At 42.8% G+C, this 22,112-nt stretch overlaps 4 protein-coding genes across 7 annotated transcripts in view; 3 read left to right on the forward strand and 1 right to left on the reverse strand.

The window, feature by feature from the left end:
• Positions 1 to 86: 86 nt before the first annotated feature.
• c13h10orf88 (chromosome 13 C10orf88 homolog) lies at positions 87 to 12,803 on the reverse strand. Of its 2 annotated transcripts, none has more exons than XM_050059456.1 (9): positions 12,610 to 12,803; positions 10,866 to 11,057; positions 10,274 to 10,471; positions 9,718 to 9,787; positions 9,367 to 9,558; positions 9,000 to 9,128; positions 6,429 to 6,552; positions 5,531 to 5,741; positions 87 to 1,216 (listed from the first exon to the last, which is right to left on the reverse strand). In XM_050059456.1, the coding sequence occupies exons 2-9, from the start codon at positions 11,009 to 11,011 to the stop codon at positions 1,015 to 1,017; spliced, it is 1,272 nt and encodes a 423-aa protein (XP_049915413.1). In that variant the 5' UTR covers positions 11,012 to 11,057; positions 12,610 to 12,803; the 3' UTR covers positions 87 to 1,014. The 2 variants fall into 2 exon arrangements, with proteins under 2 accessions (XP_049915413.1, XP_049915412.1); XM_050059455.1 differs by having other exon boundaries at positions 12,602 to 12,803.
• Positions 6,885 to 8,579, forward strand: LOC126399439 (tripartite motif-containing protein 16-like). The gene has a single exon (XM_050059402.1). The coding sequence runs from the start codon at positions 6,900 to 6,902 to the stop codon at positions 8,562 to 8,564; it is 1,665 nt and encodes a 554-aa protein (XP_049915359.1). The 5' UTR covers positions 6,885 to 6,899; the 3' UTR covers positions 8,565 to 8,579.
• On the forward strand, positions 12,795 to 20,408 carry asb3 (ankyrin repeat and SOCS box containing 3). 2 transcript variants are annotated; one of them, XM_050059398.1, is made up of 10 exons: positions 12,795 to 12,853; positions 14,141 to 14,348; positions 15,263 to 15,439; positions 15,556 to 15,668; positions 16,355 to 16,487; positions 16,682 to 16,859; positions 17,339 to 17,557; positions 17,635 to 17,937; positions 18,014 to 18,141; positions 18,232 to 20,408. In XM_050059398.1, exons 2-10 carry the CDS (start codon positions 14,147 to 14,149, stop codon positions 18,462 to 18,464), a joined length of 1,686 nt encoding a protein of 561 aa, XP_049915355.1. In that variant the 5' UTR covers positions 12,795 to 12,853; positions 14,141 to 14,146; the 3' UTR covers positions 18,465 to 20,408. The 2 variants fall into 2 exon arrangements, with proteins under 2 accessions (XP_049915355.1, XP_049915356.1); XM_050059399.1 differs by having other exon boundaries at positions 12,813 to 12,853; positions 14,144 to 14,348.
• Positions 20,409 to 20,474: 66 nt separating this feature from the next.
• Positions 20,475 to 22,112, forward strand: part of abca5 (ATP-binding cassette, sub-family A (ABC1), member 5) — a 29,579-nt gene continuing 27,941 nt past the window's right edge. Inside the window, exon 1 of one of the 2 annotated variants that reach the window (XM_050059315.1) lies at positions 20,475 to 20,613. In XM_050059315.1, coding sequence (XP_049915272.1) covers positions 20,601 to 20,613 — 13 coding nt within the window. In that variant the 5' untranslated portion in view covers positions 20,475 to 20,600. Of the gene's footprint in view, positions 20,618 to 22,112 lie in introns of both variants that reach the window. The other variant, XM_050059316.1, reaches the window with a different exon arrangement.

Genomic DNA, 22,112 nt, shown 5'->3' on the forward strand with positions numbered 1-22,112 from the left:
TGGTGTTACACAAGCTCTTCTCTTCGTTTTAAGAGATGTGTAGAATTAACAGCTAGAAACAACCCCCCAGAGAGAACACACATTCATCTGTATAAATATATTTTTATTTCTGTCAGCTCGGTTATTAAAACCATCAACATCAGTTTACATTGGCAGCTTTATGTTACAGACATGTACATTATTTCAAACATTACAGTGTCATATTAAAACACATTTTAATAACCTTCTGTACGCACTCCTGTGACAGGACTTCATGTATTCATTCTGACATTATCCACAGCTGACCTGACCCAGACACAGAAGGCCTGACTCACTAAAACACAGCAGATCAGTGCAGTTACAGTACGCAGTGTGAACAACTGTTAATCCACAGGTGGACTAGAGGACTGAGTGGATCGTGAAACCTCGGAGGTCAGATCATGCTGTTTACATGCACAGTTTAATGTGAATAATTCTGTTCTGCTGGTGATGCATGTAAAATATTATGATGTTCAAACCTGGATACGATCACATGCTCAGTTTTGTTTCATTTTCTGTTTGTTATTGGTTTTAGGTGTTTTTTTTTATTGGCGATGAATTCTGTCACTCACTTCTTCATGTGGATAAACTTTCCCAGAATGCACTGCAGACAGATGACATGTTTTTTGTGATCTGAATACAAGATTTCCGCAGTTTTGTTTCATTCGGCCACACAGACAGTCCCACATCCAGGACATTCACTTCTGCTGTCCATCAGTGTTGCTTTGTTATTTTCCCCCGAAGATAAAAGACAAACCGTTAAAGAGGCTGTATTTCTGACAGCCGACACCCATAGTTTAACACAATTTTTATGTTTTAACAGGTTATTGCGATTATTGTGTTATTTTATCAATAATTCCATTTCAGCCCTTTTTAGATTTTAGCGTCTGCGTCCCGCTCTGCCTCTCCTCTGGCTCTAAGGTCGACTCTGAGAAGCACCAGGGGCAGAAAGGCGTTCAGGTTACATGTTGTGTTAGTCTTTTAATTGCTCTGAACTCAGTGTGTGGCCGATGCCGCAGCGGTCTGCTCCGACGGTCCCGTGGATGCTGCTCCTCCCTGGTTGAGGGCGACATGCGGCAGGGCGCTCAGCAGGGCCTTCTCCAGCTTCTGCTCCAGAGCGTCCAGGCGACGGTCAACGTGCTCCTTCAGCCTCCTCTCCATCTCCTCCAGACGACGCTCCATGGCTGAGTCCAACTCCCTGCAGAGTGGAGAGACAATGACGGAACATTTGGTTAAGGCAAAGAGCCTGCAGAGTAGAAGTTCCAAAAATGAGACGTGCACTCTTTGACCTATCAATTCACTCTGGTTTTTAAAGGCTCTGTACTGAAACTGAACCTGTTTGTATTAAACAGTTAAAAAGTGGAAACACATTTAAATCACATCATCATTTCAAGAAAACAGTTGTCAGAAGACTGAAGATAACTGATGTCCTGCTGCAGAGGAACTGAGGCATGTTTCTCACATTGTCCCCTTCATTTTTTAATAATATTTAAGTCCAGGAACGACACTCAGTGTGACTGATCCATGAACAAACATGAAGCCACATCAGAGACAAAACCTCAAACATAAACTCAGACATTAAAAAAGCTGAACCACCCACGGAGTCGGAGCTGACCATCATCTTCCCCCGACCTCAGCATCCTGCTGCGTCCACCTTACTCAGCCACTTTTCTCTCTGTGAGTGAAACTCAGACAGCTGACTCTGGGTGGGTTTCATCCTCACCACCTGGAGGAAAACTTCAAAACCAAGACGCTTCTCTATTCCTTTTCAAACGTTTCCAGCCTTCCTGCGTGTCTTTGGGGTTTCTCAGCGTTACTTTTCACCCTCAAAGATCCAGAAGAATCCCAGTACCTCAGCCTCTCTCACAGCCAGAGGAAATCCTGACTGCTGCTGCTCAGCCTGTTTGACTTTATTTGGAGAGACAGAGGCTGCCCTCTTCAGGTCAGGAATTCAATTAAGACATTCTGATTTCATAGTAAAAACTGGGCTGACATCAGTGTCTTTAAAATCTTCAGTAAATGACCTGGACTGTGTCCTGGATAATCTTTAATCAGTGGAACACGTGGCTTTAAAAGCTCTTAACAAAACTACAAATGAAACATAATTTATTATTGGATATATCATCCTTAGAAACAGCAGCTGGAGCTGTGGTGTTAAACTACTTTGATTATGCTGCCACCTTCTGGTAAACTCGCTCCTCGCAGCCCAAAATAAGCTAATGAGTTGTTTTAAAGCCGTCCTCAAACATCTCGATGCAGGTCATTTAAAAACATGAAACCCTCTCCCCGCGGATTAAAGGTGCAAATTACAATGGATAGTTTTACAGTCACAAACTTTATCTGCTGCAAAAAATGATTTGTATGATCAGACCCTGACGAGGCCTCCGTCCTGCTGTTCAGGAAACTGAACATTCTCTCAGTACATGACTGAAATAGTTTAATGTCACTTCTGTCTGACACTTTGTTTTCTTTTTTTATTTTTTTTTTTTAAAGATATTTTTTGGGCGTTGTAGCCTTTAATTGATAGGACAGCTTAAGCGTGAATGGGGGAGAGAGAGAGGGAAGGACATGCAGCAAAGGGCCACAGGCTGGAGTCAAACCTGGGCCGCTGCAGCAACAGCCTTGTACATGGGGCGCCTGCTCTACCACTAAGCCACCGACGCCCCGACACTTCGTTTTCAATCTGCCACCCTGTCCTGCAACAGAGGAACACAACAGACAGAAGCTGTCTGTCTGTCTGTCTGTCTGTCTGTCCATCCATCCATCCATGCATCTGTCATCCACTCATCCATCAATCCATGCATCCATCCATCATCTATGCATCATCCATCCATGCATCCATCCATCCTTGCATCATTCATCCATCCATCCATCCATCCATCCATCCATCCATCCATCCATCCATCAACTACTCTGAATGTCTGCTTCTCTTTGTGTCAGCTGATGAGTTGTTTCTGTGAATGAAACCTGTTTCAACACAGCTGAAAGCAACGACGTCCTGCACTCCTCAAAAAGCATTGTGGGAAATCACAACAAGAGGATTCAATAGGCAGGTTCGAGGCCAGTCAGCTCACAAGGAAAAAACAACACAAAAACTCTCCAGTAACATTTCTTTAACATTTCACTAGAGCTAACTGTTATTAGCATCTTTGAAACAAGCACACATGACATACTGTTCTTTAAAAACTACGATGATATGTTTGTTTGAGAGTTTATAAGAGCAGCACTTACTGTTCCCCTACTGTTTAAATCTAATTTAAAGTGTTAAACTCTTTCAGTATTTCAGCCTGAGGTGTTTGTAGTGAAACGTACCGCTGAGCTGCTGTCCTCTCCTCGATGTGGAGCTCAGCTGACGTTCTCTCTGAGCCCACACGAGCTGCTCTGCTCGGACAAAGAGCCTCATTCAGCAAACTGCAGTCTGTCGCAGCAGCTCGTAAACACATGTTTCAGTGATCGCAGAGTGAAACTAATGTCAGTGGTAAATAATATTTACTGACACTGAGCCTCTGCATCAGTGTTAGCTAAAAACAGCCGTTAATTCACTGAGGTTTGGTGCAGTTTGCCAACATTTGATGTATTCATACGCACAGAGCTGCTGATAAATGAACTCTATTGTGTCTGTGTCAGCCTCCTCCCTGCACTGCATGAACCACGGGTCAGACCAGATCCTTCAGCTGCTCACTGAACACTCACTGTGCTCTGGTAAACAGATTTACAAATTCATTAATCTCTGTGTCAATAAAACTTTAAGACCTAACGAATCCAGTGGAGCCGAGCCATGGTAGTTTCTCAGGAAGGGGCTAAATAACACTCCAAAGTTAGGCTAAATTATGGCGAGGGAAAAACTGTCATGGCCATATTCACAGGGGAACCTTGAACCTCTCATCTCAAGATATCTGAATGAAAACAGTTTCTATAGGAACCAACGACTCTCCTCTTTACAGATATGCCCACTCTATGCTGCTCCCATACAGCTTCTCTAGTGCAGTGTGTAATTCTCACTTTTTGTATTTGAATATTTCTGCATACCAGGCTCCATAAACAGTCTCTGTAATGTATAAATCAGGCCTGACTGTAAAGCTGACACTTCTGTGGACTCAATGAGCCCAGCTTTATTCATGTGTGATGACCCTAGCCTCCATAGCAGCCGATTCATTGTAGTGAAACCATTTTTTTTTCAGTGGACTTCACCGAATAAAATGACCTATAGTGACCCTGAGGAGAGTCACAGCGTCGTGAAACTTCACAGTCACAAACTAGAGACCTGAAGCATTTAGACTATGTTTGGTTTTTTTAGGTACATCGACAATAAGGGGATTTCTCAGCAGTTTCTAGAACAAAAGTGTTCGCAATACAATCGCTAAAAAATACAATTCTTACAGAAATCTCCAAATGACAAAAGATTTGATTTTAAATCACAGCGTGGATTTTTCTCTGGTCTTGGTGTCTTAATGTGGGATTTTGGACCATTTTTATCAATTCTGCAGTTGTCAAAGATGCTTAAATTTAGCACCAAACCGGTGTAACAAATGGTATCAACCTACAAACTGCTGCAAAGACTAATGAGACCTAAATGAGCGTGAGAATGGCCGTCATATACTTCTATCATCATGTTCTGAGCCCCTGATCACTCCAAACTTTAAAGTTTGAAAAATAACCTAAACAACACAATGTTTATTACAGATTTATGACCAGAAAAACTTGACACATAGATCTGAGTTGCATCTCAAATTAATCGTAAGCTTTCAGATACGTGACATAAAGATCCTCTGTTCCCCTAAAAGACAAAAAAGGGTCCATGGTGGGCCTCAGAGGGTTAATACCCCTAAACAAATTATTCTTACTGCATAATACTGTGTGTCAAGAGATGGAGAAATGTAGCTGCACGTCACAGTGAAGCAGACTTCCTGTTTATTTTTGTAAGATTTCCCTCAGTGGAAACAAAGCTATGACTGATTTCACACATAACAAACAATAAATTATGAAGACAATAAAGCCTCCACACAACGGCACCTGAAGGCCTGTGTGTGATTTAAGCTGGCTTCATATGAGTAGAGAAAAACTCTGCTAGCTGCTAGGCTAATTTATACAATGTAAAATATCATAGGCTTATGCTAATAATGTTAGCATGTTTATTTGTGGTGAAAATGTGTTTCGTATAAGACAGTTGTTTCGTCGCTGAACTCTGTGAGTTTTAATGAAGCCGATTTTTGTACTCATGTTTGAAAGTGTCTCTATGAAGTCAAGTTTAATGTGTGTGTTTAGGTGTGTTTGGAATCAAACTTTAAATCCCCGACTGGAAGGTGGTGTAACTGCCCAGTGACACAGACATGCACGGCGTGATTACAGATCAACAACATGGAGCTCCTTCGTCATGCAGAGTGATGGCGTCATATGTTAGACAGACAGAAACGCCGTCACAGTGAGACCAGAGTCGTCTAATCAGCTGTACTGAAGTGTGCCGTATGTGAACACGTCGTCTGACAGGCCGGACTCACTGAACTTCACTCACCACGTTCCGTTCCTCATCACCTTCTCCTTCTCTGCCAGCGCCGCCGCGTCATCCAGTCGCAGCTTCGTCACCTGACCACAGAGGCTCTGCAGCACGGGCAGCAGCTCGGGGCCCGAGCACATTGCCTCGCCGGGCCCCTGCCCTTTCAGGAAGTGTGACATCATCTCCGCCAGCTGGGCGTGACTCACAGGGCCTCCATTCTCACTGCTCGCTAGAGACGGGAGACCACAACACAAACTGGTCAGCTGCTGAGATTTGGGATTTTCAATCTAAGAAAAAGTCGTTAGTTACCAAATAAGTTGTGGTCAAATGACCTTTATGAGGCAGCAAAATGTCGGCTGGCGACAGAGACAGATTGTTTTTACACCTCTTGAAACTCTTCTTCAGACCTGAGCTGCGTTTTAAATTCACAGTCTGATCAAGTATTTTCTCTGTACGAGACTGTGTACGCTTCAAACTGGTTGGTCATGATAATCAGGCTGTTCCAGGCAGGAGGGTTGCGCTTTAATTCAGCCTCGCCATTCAGTATAAAACATAGAAACGCAGAGTGGGAGGAGCATTTAGCATTGTTGTTCTGCCTTTTAGCAGGCAGTGGAGGTAGTGGTGAGGCTAAATCGATGACTGTGTAAAATGACACGAACCACATACACTGCTGTGTCAGACAACACGCCTGTTTTGCTTCTGGAACAATTTCGGTTCAGTGCAAAAAAAAGCGGAGCCAGCATAAAATCAGATCTTCACGTCAGCATTAAAAGAATCTGTTTGAAGGGAGCTACATTTTCTACATCTGACTGTGATTTTGAACAAAGCCAAATGTTTCATAGCTAATGTGAAGTCGTTCTTCTGAGTCTTCACCTTGTGCGCTCATGTTTGACCTGAGACAGATGATGATCCTTACCTGTGTTCTTGGTGTTGACGGCAGACGGCGGCAGGTCCGGGGAGGAGACGGAGGAACTGTCTGACATCACTCCGTTCTGAGGCGGCGAAACTTCACCTGCAGGCCTGATGGAGCCGACTGGAGGCTGAAGACACAGAGACAAGACTCCCTGAAGACTGAGTCCACATTTTACTGCATGCTAACATGCTAAAGACAAGACTGATGTTTTGAGACGTACAAAGGTAAATTACTTCAGAAAGACTTGTACTTGTAATGCAGTATCACTCTGTAGTATTTCTACCTCTATGATTCACCAGTAACTTGAGTGTTAGTTTGATCACTTCCTGTCGTCACTCAGCTGAACCAACACGGTGGTGAGGAGAGAGAGCCGACAGGCAGCGTTCGCTGCACAAACACATGTGGTTTGGATCAGAGCTCAAACTAGTTTCACTTCCTGGGAACTGAGATTCAGACAGGCGTTGGCACTGAGAAATGGCGCAGCAAGGAGTTGAGCTGGACCCCCAAAAGATCTCTTGTTCCATCTGCCTGGATCTAGTGAAGAATCCTGTGACTCTTCCCTGTGGACACAGCTACTGTTTCAACTGTATTAGAAACTTCTGGGATGGAGAGGATGAGAAGAGAATCTACAGCTGCCCTCAGTGTAGGCAGCGATTCACACCGAGGCCTGTCCTGATGAAAAACACCATGTTAGCAGATTTAGTGGAGGCCCTGAAGAAGATGGGACTCAAAGCTGCTCCTGCTGATCACTGCTATGCTGGAGCTGAAGATGTGGCCTGTGATGTCTGCACTGGGAGGAAACTGAAAGCCTTCAAGTCCTGTCTGCAGTGTGTGGCCTCTTACTGTGAGAAACACCTCCAGCCTCATCGTGACTCGGCTCCATTACAGAAACACAAGCTGGTGGAGCCCTCCAAGAAGCTGCAGGAGAACATCTGCTCTCGTCATGATGAGGTGATGAAGATGTTCTGCCGCACTGATCAGCAGTGTATCTGTTATCTCTGCTCTGTGGATGAACATAAAGGCCACGACACAGTGTCAGCTGCAGCAGAAAGGACTGAGAGGCAGAGAGAGCTGGAGGGGAGTCGACAAAACATCCAGCAGAGAATCCAGGACACAGAGAAAGATGTGAAGCTGCTCCAACAGGAGGTGGAGGCTATCAGTCGCTCTGCTGATAAAGCAGTGGAGCACAGTGAGAAGATCTTCACTGAGCTGATCCGTCTCATGGAGAAAAGACGCTCTGATGTGAAGCAGCAGCTCAGATGGCAGCAGGAAACTGAAGTGAGTCGAGTCAAAGAGCTTCAGGAGAAGCTGGAGCAGGAGATCACTGAGCTGAAGAGGAAAGACGCTGAGCTGGAGCAGCTCTCACACACAGAGGATCACACCCTGTTTCTACAAAGCTACCCCTCACTGTCAGCACTCAGTGAACCCACACACTCATCCAGCATCAACATCATTCCTCGCCGCTACTTTGAGGACATGACAGCGGCTGTGTCAGGAGTCAGAGATAAACTACAGGACGCTCTGAGGGAGACAAACGTCTCACTGACAGGGACTGAAGTGAATGTTTCACTGCCACAACCAGAGCCCAAGACCAGAGCTGAGTTTGTCAGATATTCACATCAAATCACTCTAGATCCAAACACAGCACACACACTGCTGTTACTATCTGAGGGGAACAGGAAAGTGGCAGTAATGAGACAACACCAGTCTTATTCTGATCACCCAGACAGATTCAGTGACTGGTGTCAGGTCCTGAGTAGAGAGAGTCTGACTGGACGTTGTTACTGGGAGGTGGAGTGGAGCGGGGAGGGAGTTTCTGTAGCAGTCGCATACAAGAATATCAGCAGAGCAGGGGGCTGGATTGAATGTGGATTTGGACGAAATGACAAATCTTGGGCGTTATACTGTTACAATGAGGGTTATGACTTTTTGTACAACAAAGTCCAAACTCCTGTCTCAGGTCCTCGGTCCTCCAGAGTAGGAGTGTACCTGGATCACAGTGCAGGTGTTCTGTCCTTCTACCGGGTCTCTGAAACCATGACTCTCCTCCACAGAGTCCAGACCACATTCACTCAGCCTCTCTACGCTGGACTTCGGCCTCATGAAAAATCCACTGCTGAGCTGTGTAAACTCAAATAGTCAGAAGTCATTTCAGGATTAAACTCTGTGTTTGATCTCCATGTTTGTTGCAGAGAGATGATTGTTGTGGCGTGTCTCCTCTGCACACTGATCAGCTGTCAGTCAAACACTCTGTTTGCCTGAACTGATGTTTCTCTGCAGAATAATAACGGCGACTTCTGAGCTCTGAATGTCTGATCAATCTTTGTATCCATGTGTTTTTATGTTGTTGTTTCTCTTCCTACTCTGACTTCAATAAAATGGTTACTTCTGATGGAGTGTATCACTGGAGCATTTCTACTTTTATTTTAATTTTTTACTTGTAGTAGTATCACACTGACGTATTAATGGAGTATTACACTGTAGTATAGAGGAAATCTGTTAGGGTTGTGCTATAATAAGATGCCCTATGAGGTAAAGGATCACATCAAAGAACAGCTCAGATAATACAGATACCGTGGAGTCTGCAGGCAGCGGCTGGTCTCTGACGGCTGCTGGGGAGATGTTGGCTCCTTGAGCCAGAGCAGAGAAAACTCCACCGCCCATCAGGAGAGGCAGGAAGCCGCCCAGAGAGCTGGTCTGGTTCTAGAGAGAAACACAGTCCAGGGGTCAAGTTGATTTTCACTGTGAGCTGAAACTGAAACCACAATGTGCCCTGAAGGTGGGTTAGCATCTAAAACCTTACAGCACACTCTGGTAAACAAGGATCAGTTTAGTGAAGTACAAGCAAGCTCGTGTGCTCCATCAGCATAGTTGTAATTCCCCCTCCCTGCCTGAAGAGGTCGTTAGAGGTTAAAGTAACTCACTGCTCCTTTACTCCCACCTTCTGCTGGAAGTGCACCATGTCCATGAGGTGCTGGGCTCCTGGAGAGAGGCTTGTTCCCATCTCCTCAACCAGACACTGCACCTGCTGCATATCGATGCCAGGACCGCGGGCTGCGCAGGGCGGCAGCGGCTGAAGGCCCACAATGACTCGACACACCATTACACTGCTTCGACCGCCCAGGGAGAGCAGCTGGGACACAGAAACAGATGACTGAACTCAACACAGTCGTGAATACATATACAGAGTTCACCAACATATATCAGCTCTTTATAGATGTGAGGACTCTCAGTAGATGTGATACCACAGCTACTGCTCTGTGTGTTTGACCTCACTCTGAACACAACTCACCTTCACGTCACAGGCGGAGGACGGGTGCTCGAGGATCAGCTGTTTCTTGTAGAAAGGCCCTCTGTCTGAGCTTTGGGCAACAGAGAGAGGAGACACAGCGTCAACATCGCCGCCCACAGCAGAACATTACTGAGCCTCAGACTCCAGCCTGCTTCTCCAAACTGGGGGCGTGCTGACAGACTTCTACTGTAAGTGTATTAAACTGTCTATGAATAAGTAATCCATACAACTCCACTTTGAAAAGCAAAATTTAAAGAAGAACATTTTCTCTGTAGGATTGTTTCCATAATGTTGTCAGACACTTAGAAAACCAATCTGAGCCTGTCAGAGACAACAACAAACTATTTTAATGAACGTAAATTGGACGCAGGGAACACATTGCAGCCTGTTTCACTGCTGCTGGCTGCAGCACTCTCTCTCAGTACTGGACCATTATCCAAAATTGTTGCCTCCATCGGTCACTTAGACACAAAAACATGAGAAAATAAGGTCCCCTAAAGTCAGCTAAAAAAAACTGTAAAACGTGCAACCCAGGTGATGCTAACTGTGTGTGTACCTGTCTGTCTGGACACTGTCGTCTCTCTCCCCGCGGACTGTCCCACAGTATTCTCCCGTCTGGCTGTACACCTCCATGGTTCGGGCCTCGCTGGTGACCAGCAGGCGGCTGATGGCAGCAGGTGAGCAGGAGCTGCAGTGGAGCGTCAAGACACAAGGAGACCCTTCCTCCGTCTGCTCCAACAGCACTGGGCCGCCCCTGTGAGGGGAAGATAAGTGTTAAAGATGCGCTTATCACTCAGCTACGTAGGGCTGCAACTAACAATCATGTTTGAGAAAATATAGCATAGAAAAATAGTTGCAGATTAATTTTCTTTCGATCAAACAATCAAGTGATTCATCGTTGCAGCTCTACATCTATCCCCCTTCAGTTTGAACAAACAGTGGTGAGGTCTGGTTGCTCACATTATACAAAAGTTAACGAGCAATTCTGTGTCAGCCTTTTACAAAACCATTTAAAAAAGGGAACCCAAACACAGCAAGCCAAAAAACAATCCTTATTTTCACAGCAGGATTTAACACAAGTGCTCACAAATATTATTAATCCACATTTGAACAGGTGCACGCTTTCAGAGACGCTAAAAGCTGCTCACCTGTTTGTCTCGTCTCCCTCTGACTGACCGAGCTCTTCATCGTGATCGTCTTTGTTACTGACGTCAACAGGAAGCAGGACATCAGCCAACTGTCCCTCACCGGGACACACCCACGCAGCTCCGCTCTTCACGGCAATGTCCACCATGATGCTGCCGGGGGCCACAGGGACTGGAACCTACCTTGGAGACAAGCTGGGGCACAAAGTAGGAAACAACTTAGGAGGCAACAGTACATGAGAATAAACTAGGAGACAGGTTAGGGCAGAAGTAGAGGCTCTGAAATAAGGCTGAAGGTGACAGAGACAGTCACTCCCATCTGGCAGGAGGCTGCAGTCGATCAGGACCAGTGCTTTCCTGCCTGGGACGCCCACTGACACAGACTCCAATATATATTAAAACATGGATCTTTTAAAATATATTTTTAAGAGATCAAAATCTTGGTTATTAAAGCTTGTAATGAGCCAACCTCCCAGCGATTGTCTTTCTTCTTGATATCATACATGATGGTTGTCAGAGATAAGATGTAAGCTGACAAAAAGTTATATATTTATTAATTTTACAGCAGTCTCAGTGAGGATTTTATTTTGTCAGAGTTCTTTTAATGCTGATTAAAAGACTAATTTTTAACCATAATTCTTATTCAGTTTGGAGTTGACCTGTTATGTTTGAAGTAGCAATATTATCTAATTAATATATCATAAAATAAAAAGCGTACCAGGACGTGAGCAGCATTCACACCTTTTAGGAAACCAGGAAGTGAGGCAGTCCTTGTGACACAGTTAACTCCATTTACACCTTGTTAAATGATGTTTTCGTACAAATCTGACGGCGCTGCAAAAATCTAGGACACATCTTTAACATTTTTATCAAGAGGACATTTTTACACACATCATCAGTGCATACTTTTTTAGATTTTGAAGGCTTTTAACACAGTTTTTAATAGTTTGAAGTTGTGAATTCTTGTCTGGGACGAGGCTGTTTTTTGACACTGTTCATAAGTTAAAAAAAATGGATGCAGATCAAAATAGTTTATAAATCGTATTTATTTCATACATGTAAATCCTTTCAAAATAATGAAACAGAATTAGTGTGTTGACAAGTTGTAATTTTAAAGGTTTTTTTGGTCAATATTTTACAATGTCCAGCACAAAACAGTTCCGGTCTTTCATTTTAAAACAGACATATTTTACATATTTTCACACATTGGCTTCTTATTCTATTTTTTTCCTATTCAATATTTATGCTTCTTGAGTTTTGAAGCTTTTATATTTGTTTATTCATTTGTCTATTTGTACCTTGTTTACTGTTATGCATCGAGGCAAATCCCTTGTATGTGAAAACTTGGTCATAAATCTGATTCTGATTCAGAAGATAAGTTAGGAGATGATTTAGGAAACAAATCAGGACTGTCTGCAGTCAAGTCTGGATTTCTTTACACGAATAAATAAAAGAAATCCGTCACATTACAATAATATCTGATATGACTCTGAGGATTATCTTCACACTATGTACAAGATTCATTTTTCTTTCCCTGCTCTTCCTCCAGTTTGATTTCAGTTACAAGATGAACCATCTGACAGCTATGATTCTTTGACGAGCATCTATTTTGATTTATAAAATGATAATAATCGGCATGATCGATTATATTTCACGTTAGATGTAAATCTTCGCTCCAACAGCAGCGAGGTTAACTGTAAATACACCATATAGCTTTGCTAATATCGAGCTACTTTTACCTTTTTACCTTCAATTCCTCCGCTGAAACTGCAGATTAGCTCGTTTTCCTCCAGTTTGTCAACTTTCGTCTTCGCATTTCTTCAGACTTCTTTAAAAAAAAATCCGGATGAACTCGATTTTAAGATAAAACTGATGATAAAACGGTGAATTTTCCGCTAACGCTAAACTCTCTGCATCAGCACGCGACGGGATGTTGTGGTGTGACGTCATTAAACAGCGACCACTGATATGTCAATCCAGGAGCTACTTTGGTAAATAAACACTTTTTTATTTCAAGTTGTTAGGAAATATAACTCTACGAGCTGTCTTAGTAAGAATGTGACGTTATTAAGCGTTGTGTTAAAGTTCATGATATGTTTACACTGCCGTGAATGGTGAGTGAAAAGCTACATCTTGATTCGTGAACGTTAGCATCGTAGCTAACTAAGCTAACAGCGTTAGCTTTGAGGCTAAAGTTTGAGGTTAAAGTACTAATATTACACTGTTAAAATATTGCACTACAAGTTCTGCATTTAGAAGTGCGTTTTACAGATGTAAAACAAGTATTAGCAAACATGTGTAAAGTACTTTAAGTATTAAAGTAAAGTTATGTAAACTGATCCATGCTGACAGTCTTTTTTTTTTGTTTGTGAATTAATATGACTCCAATTACAAAACAGTAAGGACTCTGTGTAAAATGTAAATAAACAGGGTTCCCAGGGTGCTGGAAAACCTTCACAATCTCATTTCCCAGGCCTGGAAAAGTCATGAAATTAATTAATTTTGATGAAAGACAGGCCATGGAATTGTGTTGTGTGTAATGAAATTGTTATAGTAATCTTTTAGTGGATCTTCTTTGGGCTGTTCCCTTCAGGGGTCGCCAGAGCTAATCATCTGCCTCCATCTAACCCTGTCCTCTGCATCCTCTTTTCTCACACCAACTGACTTCATGTTCTCTTTCACTACATCCATAAATCTCCTCCTTGGTCTTCCCCTAGGCCTCTTGCCTGGCAGTTCCAACCTCAGCATCCTTCTACTGATGTATTCACTATCCCTCCTCTGAACATGTCCAAACCATCTCAGTCTGACCTCTCTGACTTTATCTCCAAAACATCTAACATGAGTTGTCCCTCTGATGTACTCATCCCTGATCCTATCCAAACAACCTGTCTTCAGCTTTGTGACGACAACTTTTCCACCTGATCCAGACGAGTTTATTTAGCAACACATAAAGGAAACTTCATTCTTCAGTTTGTCACAAACATTCAACATCAACACATCTGGAGATACGCGCTTTTCACTGGACAGGAAGTAACTAAAGCTGCCAGATGGATGTAGTGCAGCAAAAAGTACAATATTTTCCTCTGAGATAGAACAGGAGAAAGTTACATTAAAACAGAAATACTCAAGTAAAGTACAAGTACCTCAAATTTGTACTGAAGCACAGTACTTGAGTAAATGTACTTAGTTACATCCCTCCCTGCATTTGGACTCTCTGTTGATCTTACAATACCTGAGCTAACTTGTAAACAAATAATGGCTCTAACTTTTTTTTAAAGCAGGGGATGGACTTCACAGAGTGCTACAGAGACACCGTCTCCAGCGTCGCCGCCGCAGCTCGCTCGGGCTGTAGGAAGCGGGTGAGGAGGCTGATAAAGAGAGGTTTCAGCGTGGACTGTCGAGACAACCGTGGCTGGAACGCCCTGCACGAGGCGTCGGCCGCTGGCAGCAAAGAGTGTGTGCAGGACATTTTGTCTGCTGCAGGAGGTAAGAAAGGGTTGTTGTTCTCACATGTTAGAAGCTGGAGGCAGAATAATTGTTTAGTTTTCTGGATAAATAATTAATTTTCTGCTCATGAACTATCTGTGAATGGACTCAGTATTTTTGGCACTAACTTGGACCAACAGGTCAAAACTCCAAAATATTCAATTTACAGTTGTATAGACAGAGAAAAGCTAAAAATTCTCACATTTAAGAGAGACTTTATTGTCATCCATCTGTGCACAGTGCAGTACAGAGAGAAGCGAAATTGTGTTTCGCTGGTCATCAGTGCAAAACAAAAAGAATACAACATATAGTAAGGTGCAAACAAGAAGATACAAGTACAAACATGTAGGGCAACAGTAGAAAAATATAGTTTTAATTAAAGCTGCAATGATTAATCTGTTAGTTGTCTACTAGTTTGATTATCGAATAATCTTTTGAGTAATATTTTAAGGGGGAAAAAAGTCAAAATTCTCTAATTGAGCTTCTCAGATGTGAATATTTTCTGGTTTCTTCCCTCCTCTGTGACAGTAAACTGAATGTCTTTGGTTTGGGGACAAAACAAGATGTTTAAGGACGTCATGTCAGGCTTTGGAAAACACTGATCGACATTTTTTACCATTTTCCGACATTTTATTGACCAAACCGAATAGATTAATCATGAAATTTAACCACAGATTGATCAACAATGAAAGTAGTTGTTAGTTGCAGTTAAAATGTCCACATAAATATGGTGGAACCAGAGAATGTTTTGCAGGTTTTCTTGATTAAATACTTTCTTTTTATCAAAATTGCTGATAAATTTCCTGATTATCGACTAATTGAATCAGTCAACCCCATCAGCACAAGTTTATCAGCTTTTATTGAGAGTCAAATACTTAAGTGAGAAACAACTGATGTTTTTCTGTTTGCGACAGTGCGAGCGGGCTCCTCCCGGGGCTGCAGTCCCTATGTGAACTCTTTGACACATGAGGGGGAATCTGCATGTTACCTGGCGGCGCAGCGTGGGCACCTGGCCGTGGTCCGACTCCTTTTGAAAGCCGACGCCAATATCAACCAGCTGACGAATGACTTGTCCTGTCCTCTGTACGCAGGTACAACACCTGCGCATGTTTTCACTCCTGTATTCACCTCTCTTTAAAGTAAAATAGGATGTGATTGGATGAATTCTGTCTGCAGTATTGATCAGCTGTTCTCTGTTTTCCGACAGCTGTAGATGGCGGGTACACGGAGGTTGTAGAGCTGCTGGTCAGTAAAGGTGCCGAGGTCAACAGAACACACACGGCGTCCTGCTGGACCTGCCTTCACCAGGCTGTTTATAAGGTGATAATGGGACTCGAAACACACACACACACACATACACACACACACACACACACAAACTCTGGTCTTTCCCAACTTGTTATACGCCTCTATGCCGGTGACAGCCATCTTTTTGAACATGATATCTCAAGAATGCCTCAAGGGAATTTCTTCAAATCTGGCACAAATGTTCACCTGGACGATTTTGGTGGACAAGGGTCAAAGATCAAGGTCGCTGTGACCTTGTGAACGTGATATCTCAAGTGCACCATGGGAGAATTACTTTAAATTTGGCACAAACGTTCACTTGGGCTGAAGATTAAACTGATTAGAATTTTGTGGTTGAAGGTCAAAGGTCATGGTCAGTGTGACTGGTAACTATAACTCAAGAATTCATTCACTAATTATGACAAAACTTGACACAAATGTCTAACAGGGTAAAATGATGAAGGTCAAAAGGTCAAAGGTCAGCTTGACTGTGACATCATCATGTTTTAATGTCATATCTCAGGAACAGAAGGGGAGACATTTGGTCAGATACTGAATTGGTGACTCTAATCTTGAAACTGTGCTGATTGTATAGATCTTCTGTGTGTGAAGCATCCATGTTTTCACTGACATGGATGGAGACTGTCAGAGACACTGGACTGGTGGGCGGAGTCATACAACCGCGGGGTGGTAATTCTAGTTTTATTTTTATATCCTAGGGTCACAGTGAAATAGTGTGCATACTGGTCAGTGTGTGCAACCTGGAGGCACTAGATGACCACAAGATCTCTCCTCTCTTTGTGGCTGCTCAGTACGGACAGCAGGAATGCCTGGAAATCCTTGTTAATGCTGGTAAACTGCTGTTTTTCTTTATTCATTTATGTGCATTTGTTTAGAGCTCTAATTAAAACTTTGTTGAGATTTAATGTTGGTCAGCAGCTTAGCGCTCTCCTTTTGTGTCCCAGCTGCTCTCTCTGCCCCTTCTTTTCCCTCCTCTCTGAAACCTTAAAATAAAACACATGATGAACTGTGTTTTGTCACTGTAGGAGCGAATGTGAACACCCAGGCAGCTGATCTGGCCACACCGCTGCTGATCGCCTCTCAGGAGGGTCACCAGGCGTGTGTGGACTTCCTGTTGGACCACGGAGCACAGCCGGACACAGCCTGCAGTAACGACTGGCCCCAGCTTCCCATTCATGCTGCTGCTGAGTTTGGCCACATCGGGTACCGACTCTTAACTTGTCTTGAAATCACGTATTGTTGGGCGGCGACTCCCAACGTTTTTATGGGGTTCCCACGGTCATGAAATTCCTGGAAAAGTTATGAAATGAGAAAAACTGTTTTCTAGGCCTGGAAAAGGTTTGGAATAAGTCCAAGACTAACATTTTTGTCACGTCTCATCACCAAAAATGAAACATAGATTTCTTCGTAGTTTTTCTTATCAAGATCAATTTTTAGCTCGTCATCGTCTTGTTTCTGTCATAGAAACAAGGCCTTGACCAAATTAACACTGTACTACAGACGTTCCTGTTATCTTACATCTCATTGTCTGCTGTGGCAGCTGATGCTGTACATGTTACTCTACCATCCAGAGGAGGCACTGTGCTTTTTCCCCTGATAATGACTTTGTGATAAAGTGATTCTTGGTGTTTCAGGTGAATTTCACAGGATGCTTTTAACCCTCTGGTATTTTGTGAATCCAGGATCCTGAGGAGGCTGATAGCTGTCACGGATCGTGTGTGTGACCGCGGTGATGGCATGGTGAGTCCGCTGTACGTGGCCGTCCACAGCCATCAGAGCCAGAGTGTGGAGACGCTCCTGAGGGAAGGTTACAGCCCAGATGCCCAGGACTGCACGCACATCCTGGGCATCCGTTCACCACTCTCCTTCGCCTTGTGTTGCACGTCCAATAAACCACACAGGTGTGTTAGAAAGTACGTTTGACCTCTCTCACACATGCAGTGGATTTGTTCTTGATTTGGGTTAAAATCTCTTTCAGTGAGTCAGTGAGGTTGCTGGTAGCTTCAGGAGCAACTCTGAGCGAGGAGGACTGGATTTATGCCTTAGCCACCGACAAAACAGAGCTGCTGAAACTGATACTTGAGCACAGATGGATCCCTCGACCAGAGACTTTGACTGACAGAGACTGTTCTGCACCGCATCATCGTGGGAAAACGCTAACGCTGCAGGAACTGAGGGAGCTGCTCTGTGTGGCACTAAACCAAGTGCACTTTGCAGCCTGCTGGCTTCCTCTGCTCCTGAAGGCAGGACTGGAACCGTCTCTGCTGCTTCAGCCCCACATGTAAGTCTCACTTTTTGGTCGAGTATCCGATGGCTCTAAACACGATACATCACTTTCTGTCCTCAATGCTTTCTAGGTTGGAGCAGGCGGACAGTGAGGTGTTGAATTACCTGCTGGAGTTTGTAAACTGGTCGACTGTGTCTCCTCCTCTGAAACATATCCTGGATCGAAGGCGGGCGGAGAAGACCTGGGAACCACGTTTTGGTACACTGACAAAACACACACTGCAGATTTGCTTTTAGTAATCTGTAGTAAACTTCGAGTGCTGACAGGTTTTTCTCTTCCTCCCTCTAGACTCCATTCCCTGTCTTTCCCACATGTGTCGGCTGCAGGTTCGGTCAGTGCTCGGACCAGATCTGCTGATGAGGAGTGATGTAGTCCAGCAGCTCCCTGTGCCCTCCCCACTCCACCACTTCCTCCAGTTCAGAGACATCCCAGAAGCTTCCTACACACACTCACCGCCGTCACCACTTTCAAATCGACTACAGGGATACCGCAGCACACACCAGCACAGACATGTTCTATAACCCCAGCCAGGCTTCCTCTTCATGTTGCTTTGAGGTTGTTTAATTCCTCGTCTTTCGTCAGTTTGTCACAGCTCCAAGAAACCCAAGAATCCAAGTGTCTTTTGTGGCTGCACTGTCTCAGCAAATGGAAATATTTTGAATGTTTTGTGCATCATTTTACACACATTCCCTCAAAATTCAGCAGATTTGGTTGCTTTGGTGACGTTAAGAGAAGACATTCTGTTGGTTTTTATAAAGTTTGACTACACAGGTGAGCCAGAGAGGTCTAAAAAGAGAAATCTAGTTTGGTTAAAGGTCCAGGGTGTTGGATTAAGAGGGGGGTCTATTGACTGAAAGTGAATATAATCTGATAAGTCTGTTTTCTTTAGTGTATAGTCACCTGAAAATAAGAATCGTTGTGTTTTTGTTACCTTAAAACAAAATGTTTATGTCTACATAGGGAGCAGGTCCTCATCTAACACTGATTATTTAACATGAAACTGCTTTATTTACTGTTTTTACTGGTTTTAATCAGCTGGTTTGTTTTGGAGAGATGACTTAATCTCGCAGCTCTGGGACCAAATGGATCAAATCCTGACATTGAAATGAGTCATATCTCGGGGGTTGTGACACTGATTTACAGATGTCTCGTTCCCAGTGTAAGTCTATGGGAAAAAGTCTTTTTGGGCCACAGGTCATCACGTAAAGAAAATTGGCTTCAAAGCCTGACACACTTCTGGGGCCTGGTTGCAGTTGGGAGAAATTTTCCTCGAAGGTTTCCTATCAGAAAGGTGAAGATTTGGAAAGAAGTTGTGGTTTGGATTAAAATGAATAGATTTCTGTCAGAAAGGGCTTTCTTAGAAAAAGCCTACAAGGAAAATTCCTCCATGAGCAGACTACTACTCTTCCACAGAGGCCGCCATATTGTTTCTACAGTAGCCTGGAAAGGACAAACCAACCACTCTAGAGAGAGACATTGGAGTCGTCATGTTGGCCCCTGTAGTTCTCCTACACGCTTGACACACGCACACAAAGTTTCAGTAATTTACAGTCTACTTCCTCACCACTAGATGCCACTAAATTCTACATACTGGACCTTTAACAGGAGCTTAGGAGATGACTTTATAATCAGAGCTGCGTCAGTTATTTGTGGAGATAGATTTGTTTCAATTATGATCAATAATCTGTGTGTAAATGTGCAGTCTATAAATACAAAACAGCTTTCACAAATACAGAAAAAGATCAGTAAACTCTCAGAAATATTTTGCAAATATAAAACAGATTTCCAAATACACAAAATCCACACGGGTATAATTTAGAGTTACAAAAAAAACTACTAAACTACATTTACAAATACCTGTTCAAAAGTTTTGAATGTCAGGATGATGGTCACAATTGCTTTTCATTTATTTTTTAATTGATTTAATGTATACACAGATTTTTTTATTTGTGGAATTTGTGTATTGCAGATCTGTTTTAAATTTGCAAAATAGTTTTGGGAGTTGACAATTTTTTTTTATATTTGTGGAAGGTATTTTATATTTACAGATTGCACATGACAGAGTGTAGATGTGCTCACAAATAATAATGAGACAAATCTATCTCCATAATTAGTCGATTAATCGATTTAGCCGATCGACAGAAACTTCATTGGCAATTGCTTTGATAGTGGGATAAGGCTTTTAGTAATTTTTACACAGAAAAGGCCAAAAAAATTGCAGGTTTCATGTCTGTTTAATTGGAGAATTAAAGCTTTTCTTCATCACACATTATAATAAAGTGAACAAAAATGACTTCACTCATTTGCATATTGTAACACACACACGTTTCTATGGACCAGCAGCAGTTATGGTTTAATTTATTTGAATTTATTTATTTATTTTCTCCTGTAAACGAGAGTTTTTGTTCAGTTTTTGTATTGATAAGCACTATTGGTGATATGATAATAAAAAACATTTGGTCAAACTCTGATTGGTGCAGACAGCTGTCAATCACATGTACACCGGCTCTGATTGGTGGACGTCACGTCTGTATTTGACAGGAGGAAGTAGCGACGTTAGAAACAAGCAGCTCGCTTTTTCTCGGGACTAACTAGACAGAAAACACCACCTGTGATGTAAGGCCGCTGTTCCACACGCTGAGGAAAGATATGCCTTAATGTATTTCATACGTGAGTATGTGACATGTTTGCTTTTAACTGCGCCTTTGTTTGTTGTTCCGGTCGTTGTCGGCTGTGTTGCTGCAGCCTGCTAGCTTGATTCAGCTCAGGTGAAAAGCTAACACACACAAACGTCTCATTTCTGGCGGTTTGTTTTGCGCACTGCCTCGCGTGCATTTCGTCTAATTTCCAGCCATCATGGGAACAATTTAAATCATTAGCATGCTGTAATTTCACCCCTGACATCAAACCGCATAGCAGGTTAGCGTCAGCTCACAGGCTAACGTTAGCTAGCATGGTGATGTTATCAGTTGTCAACACGGCGTCAGCTCGGTGTGAAGCAGCGGGTGAGTCAGTGGGAGAAGCTCCAGCTGGCTGCAACGTTAGCTGAGGTAGTTTTAAAGCTAATGTTTCATCCAGTGGATCTTTATTCTGCATGCACGCAAGCCCACATTATTTCTATGGCACATTATTCAGCAACAAAGCATTTCACATAAAAGCGATGCAAAGGAAACACATTGTAAAAGGACATTTTAAGCATTTCAGCAAAGGACAAGAGCACAGAAAATAAAAGGTGAAAACACACTGAGACAGGTATAAAATACAAGAATAAAAGTTAAAGGTACTGAGTAATAAAAATACAGAAAAATAAAATAGGGATGCACGATATTAGATATTTTGCAGATATCTGATATGCCGATATGTACCAACTCATTTAACCGATACCGATATATCCACTGCTTTCCCCACCTAATTTGTGACATCATATTGTGCATGCATACTCATATGGTGATGGCACACCAGCAGATGGAAACATTTAATACTTATCAATGTATGTAGCAAATGTTTGGCATCTTCTGCATTCGATGATCAAATAGTTGCTGATTAATTCCTGTTGATTGACTCATTCACTAACTGTCGCAGCTCTACACCTGTGCTGTAAGAAAATCTGTTGGACGTTTGTTTGTCTTTGTGTCTACATTACAAAGATCATTGACTAATATCCATGTGTAATTAATCATTACATTACTGGAGAAAAATCCATCAAAGCGACGGTGAACGTGTTTGAACTTGTAGTTTGTTCCATGAATTAGAGTTCTGCAGGAACACACTGTGTCGGGGCTGCGACTAATCAATTTATCTGCCCATTATTTTCTCGATGAAATGATTGTCTACTAAGGCTGCACAATTAATGAAATATTATCAAAAGGCTAAGTGCGCAGGAGCTTCCCTTGTTTGAGAAAGGTAAAATGTGTCTCAGCATACCATAAATGAAGCATTGTGTCTGCAGATCATATTCCAGATGTAAGGGAACATACTTGTTCGGGACAGACCCCAGCAAAAATCACCACATCATCATTTTTTAATATTTTTCATTGCCATCACCATTCCCGCTAGAATCACGACTCATATCACCATAGGTATCAGAATAATAGCAGTGTGCAGCAGCCCTGTTGTCTATGAAATATAGGACACTGAAAAATGTCTGTTAAAATGTCTCACAGCTCAAA

This window comes from Epinephelus moara, chromosome 13, assembly GCF_006386435.1.
Source record: "Epinephelus moara isolate mb chromosome 13, YSFRI_EMoa_1.0, whole genome shotgun sequence".
In the NCBI taxonomy this organism is placed as follows: domain Eukaryota; kingdom Metazoa; phylum Chordata; class Actinopteri; order Perciformes; family Serranidae; genus Epinephelus; species Epinephelus moara.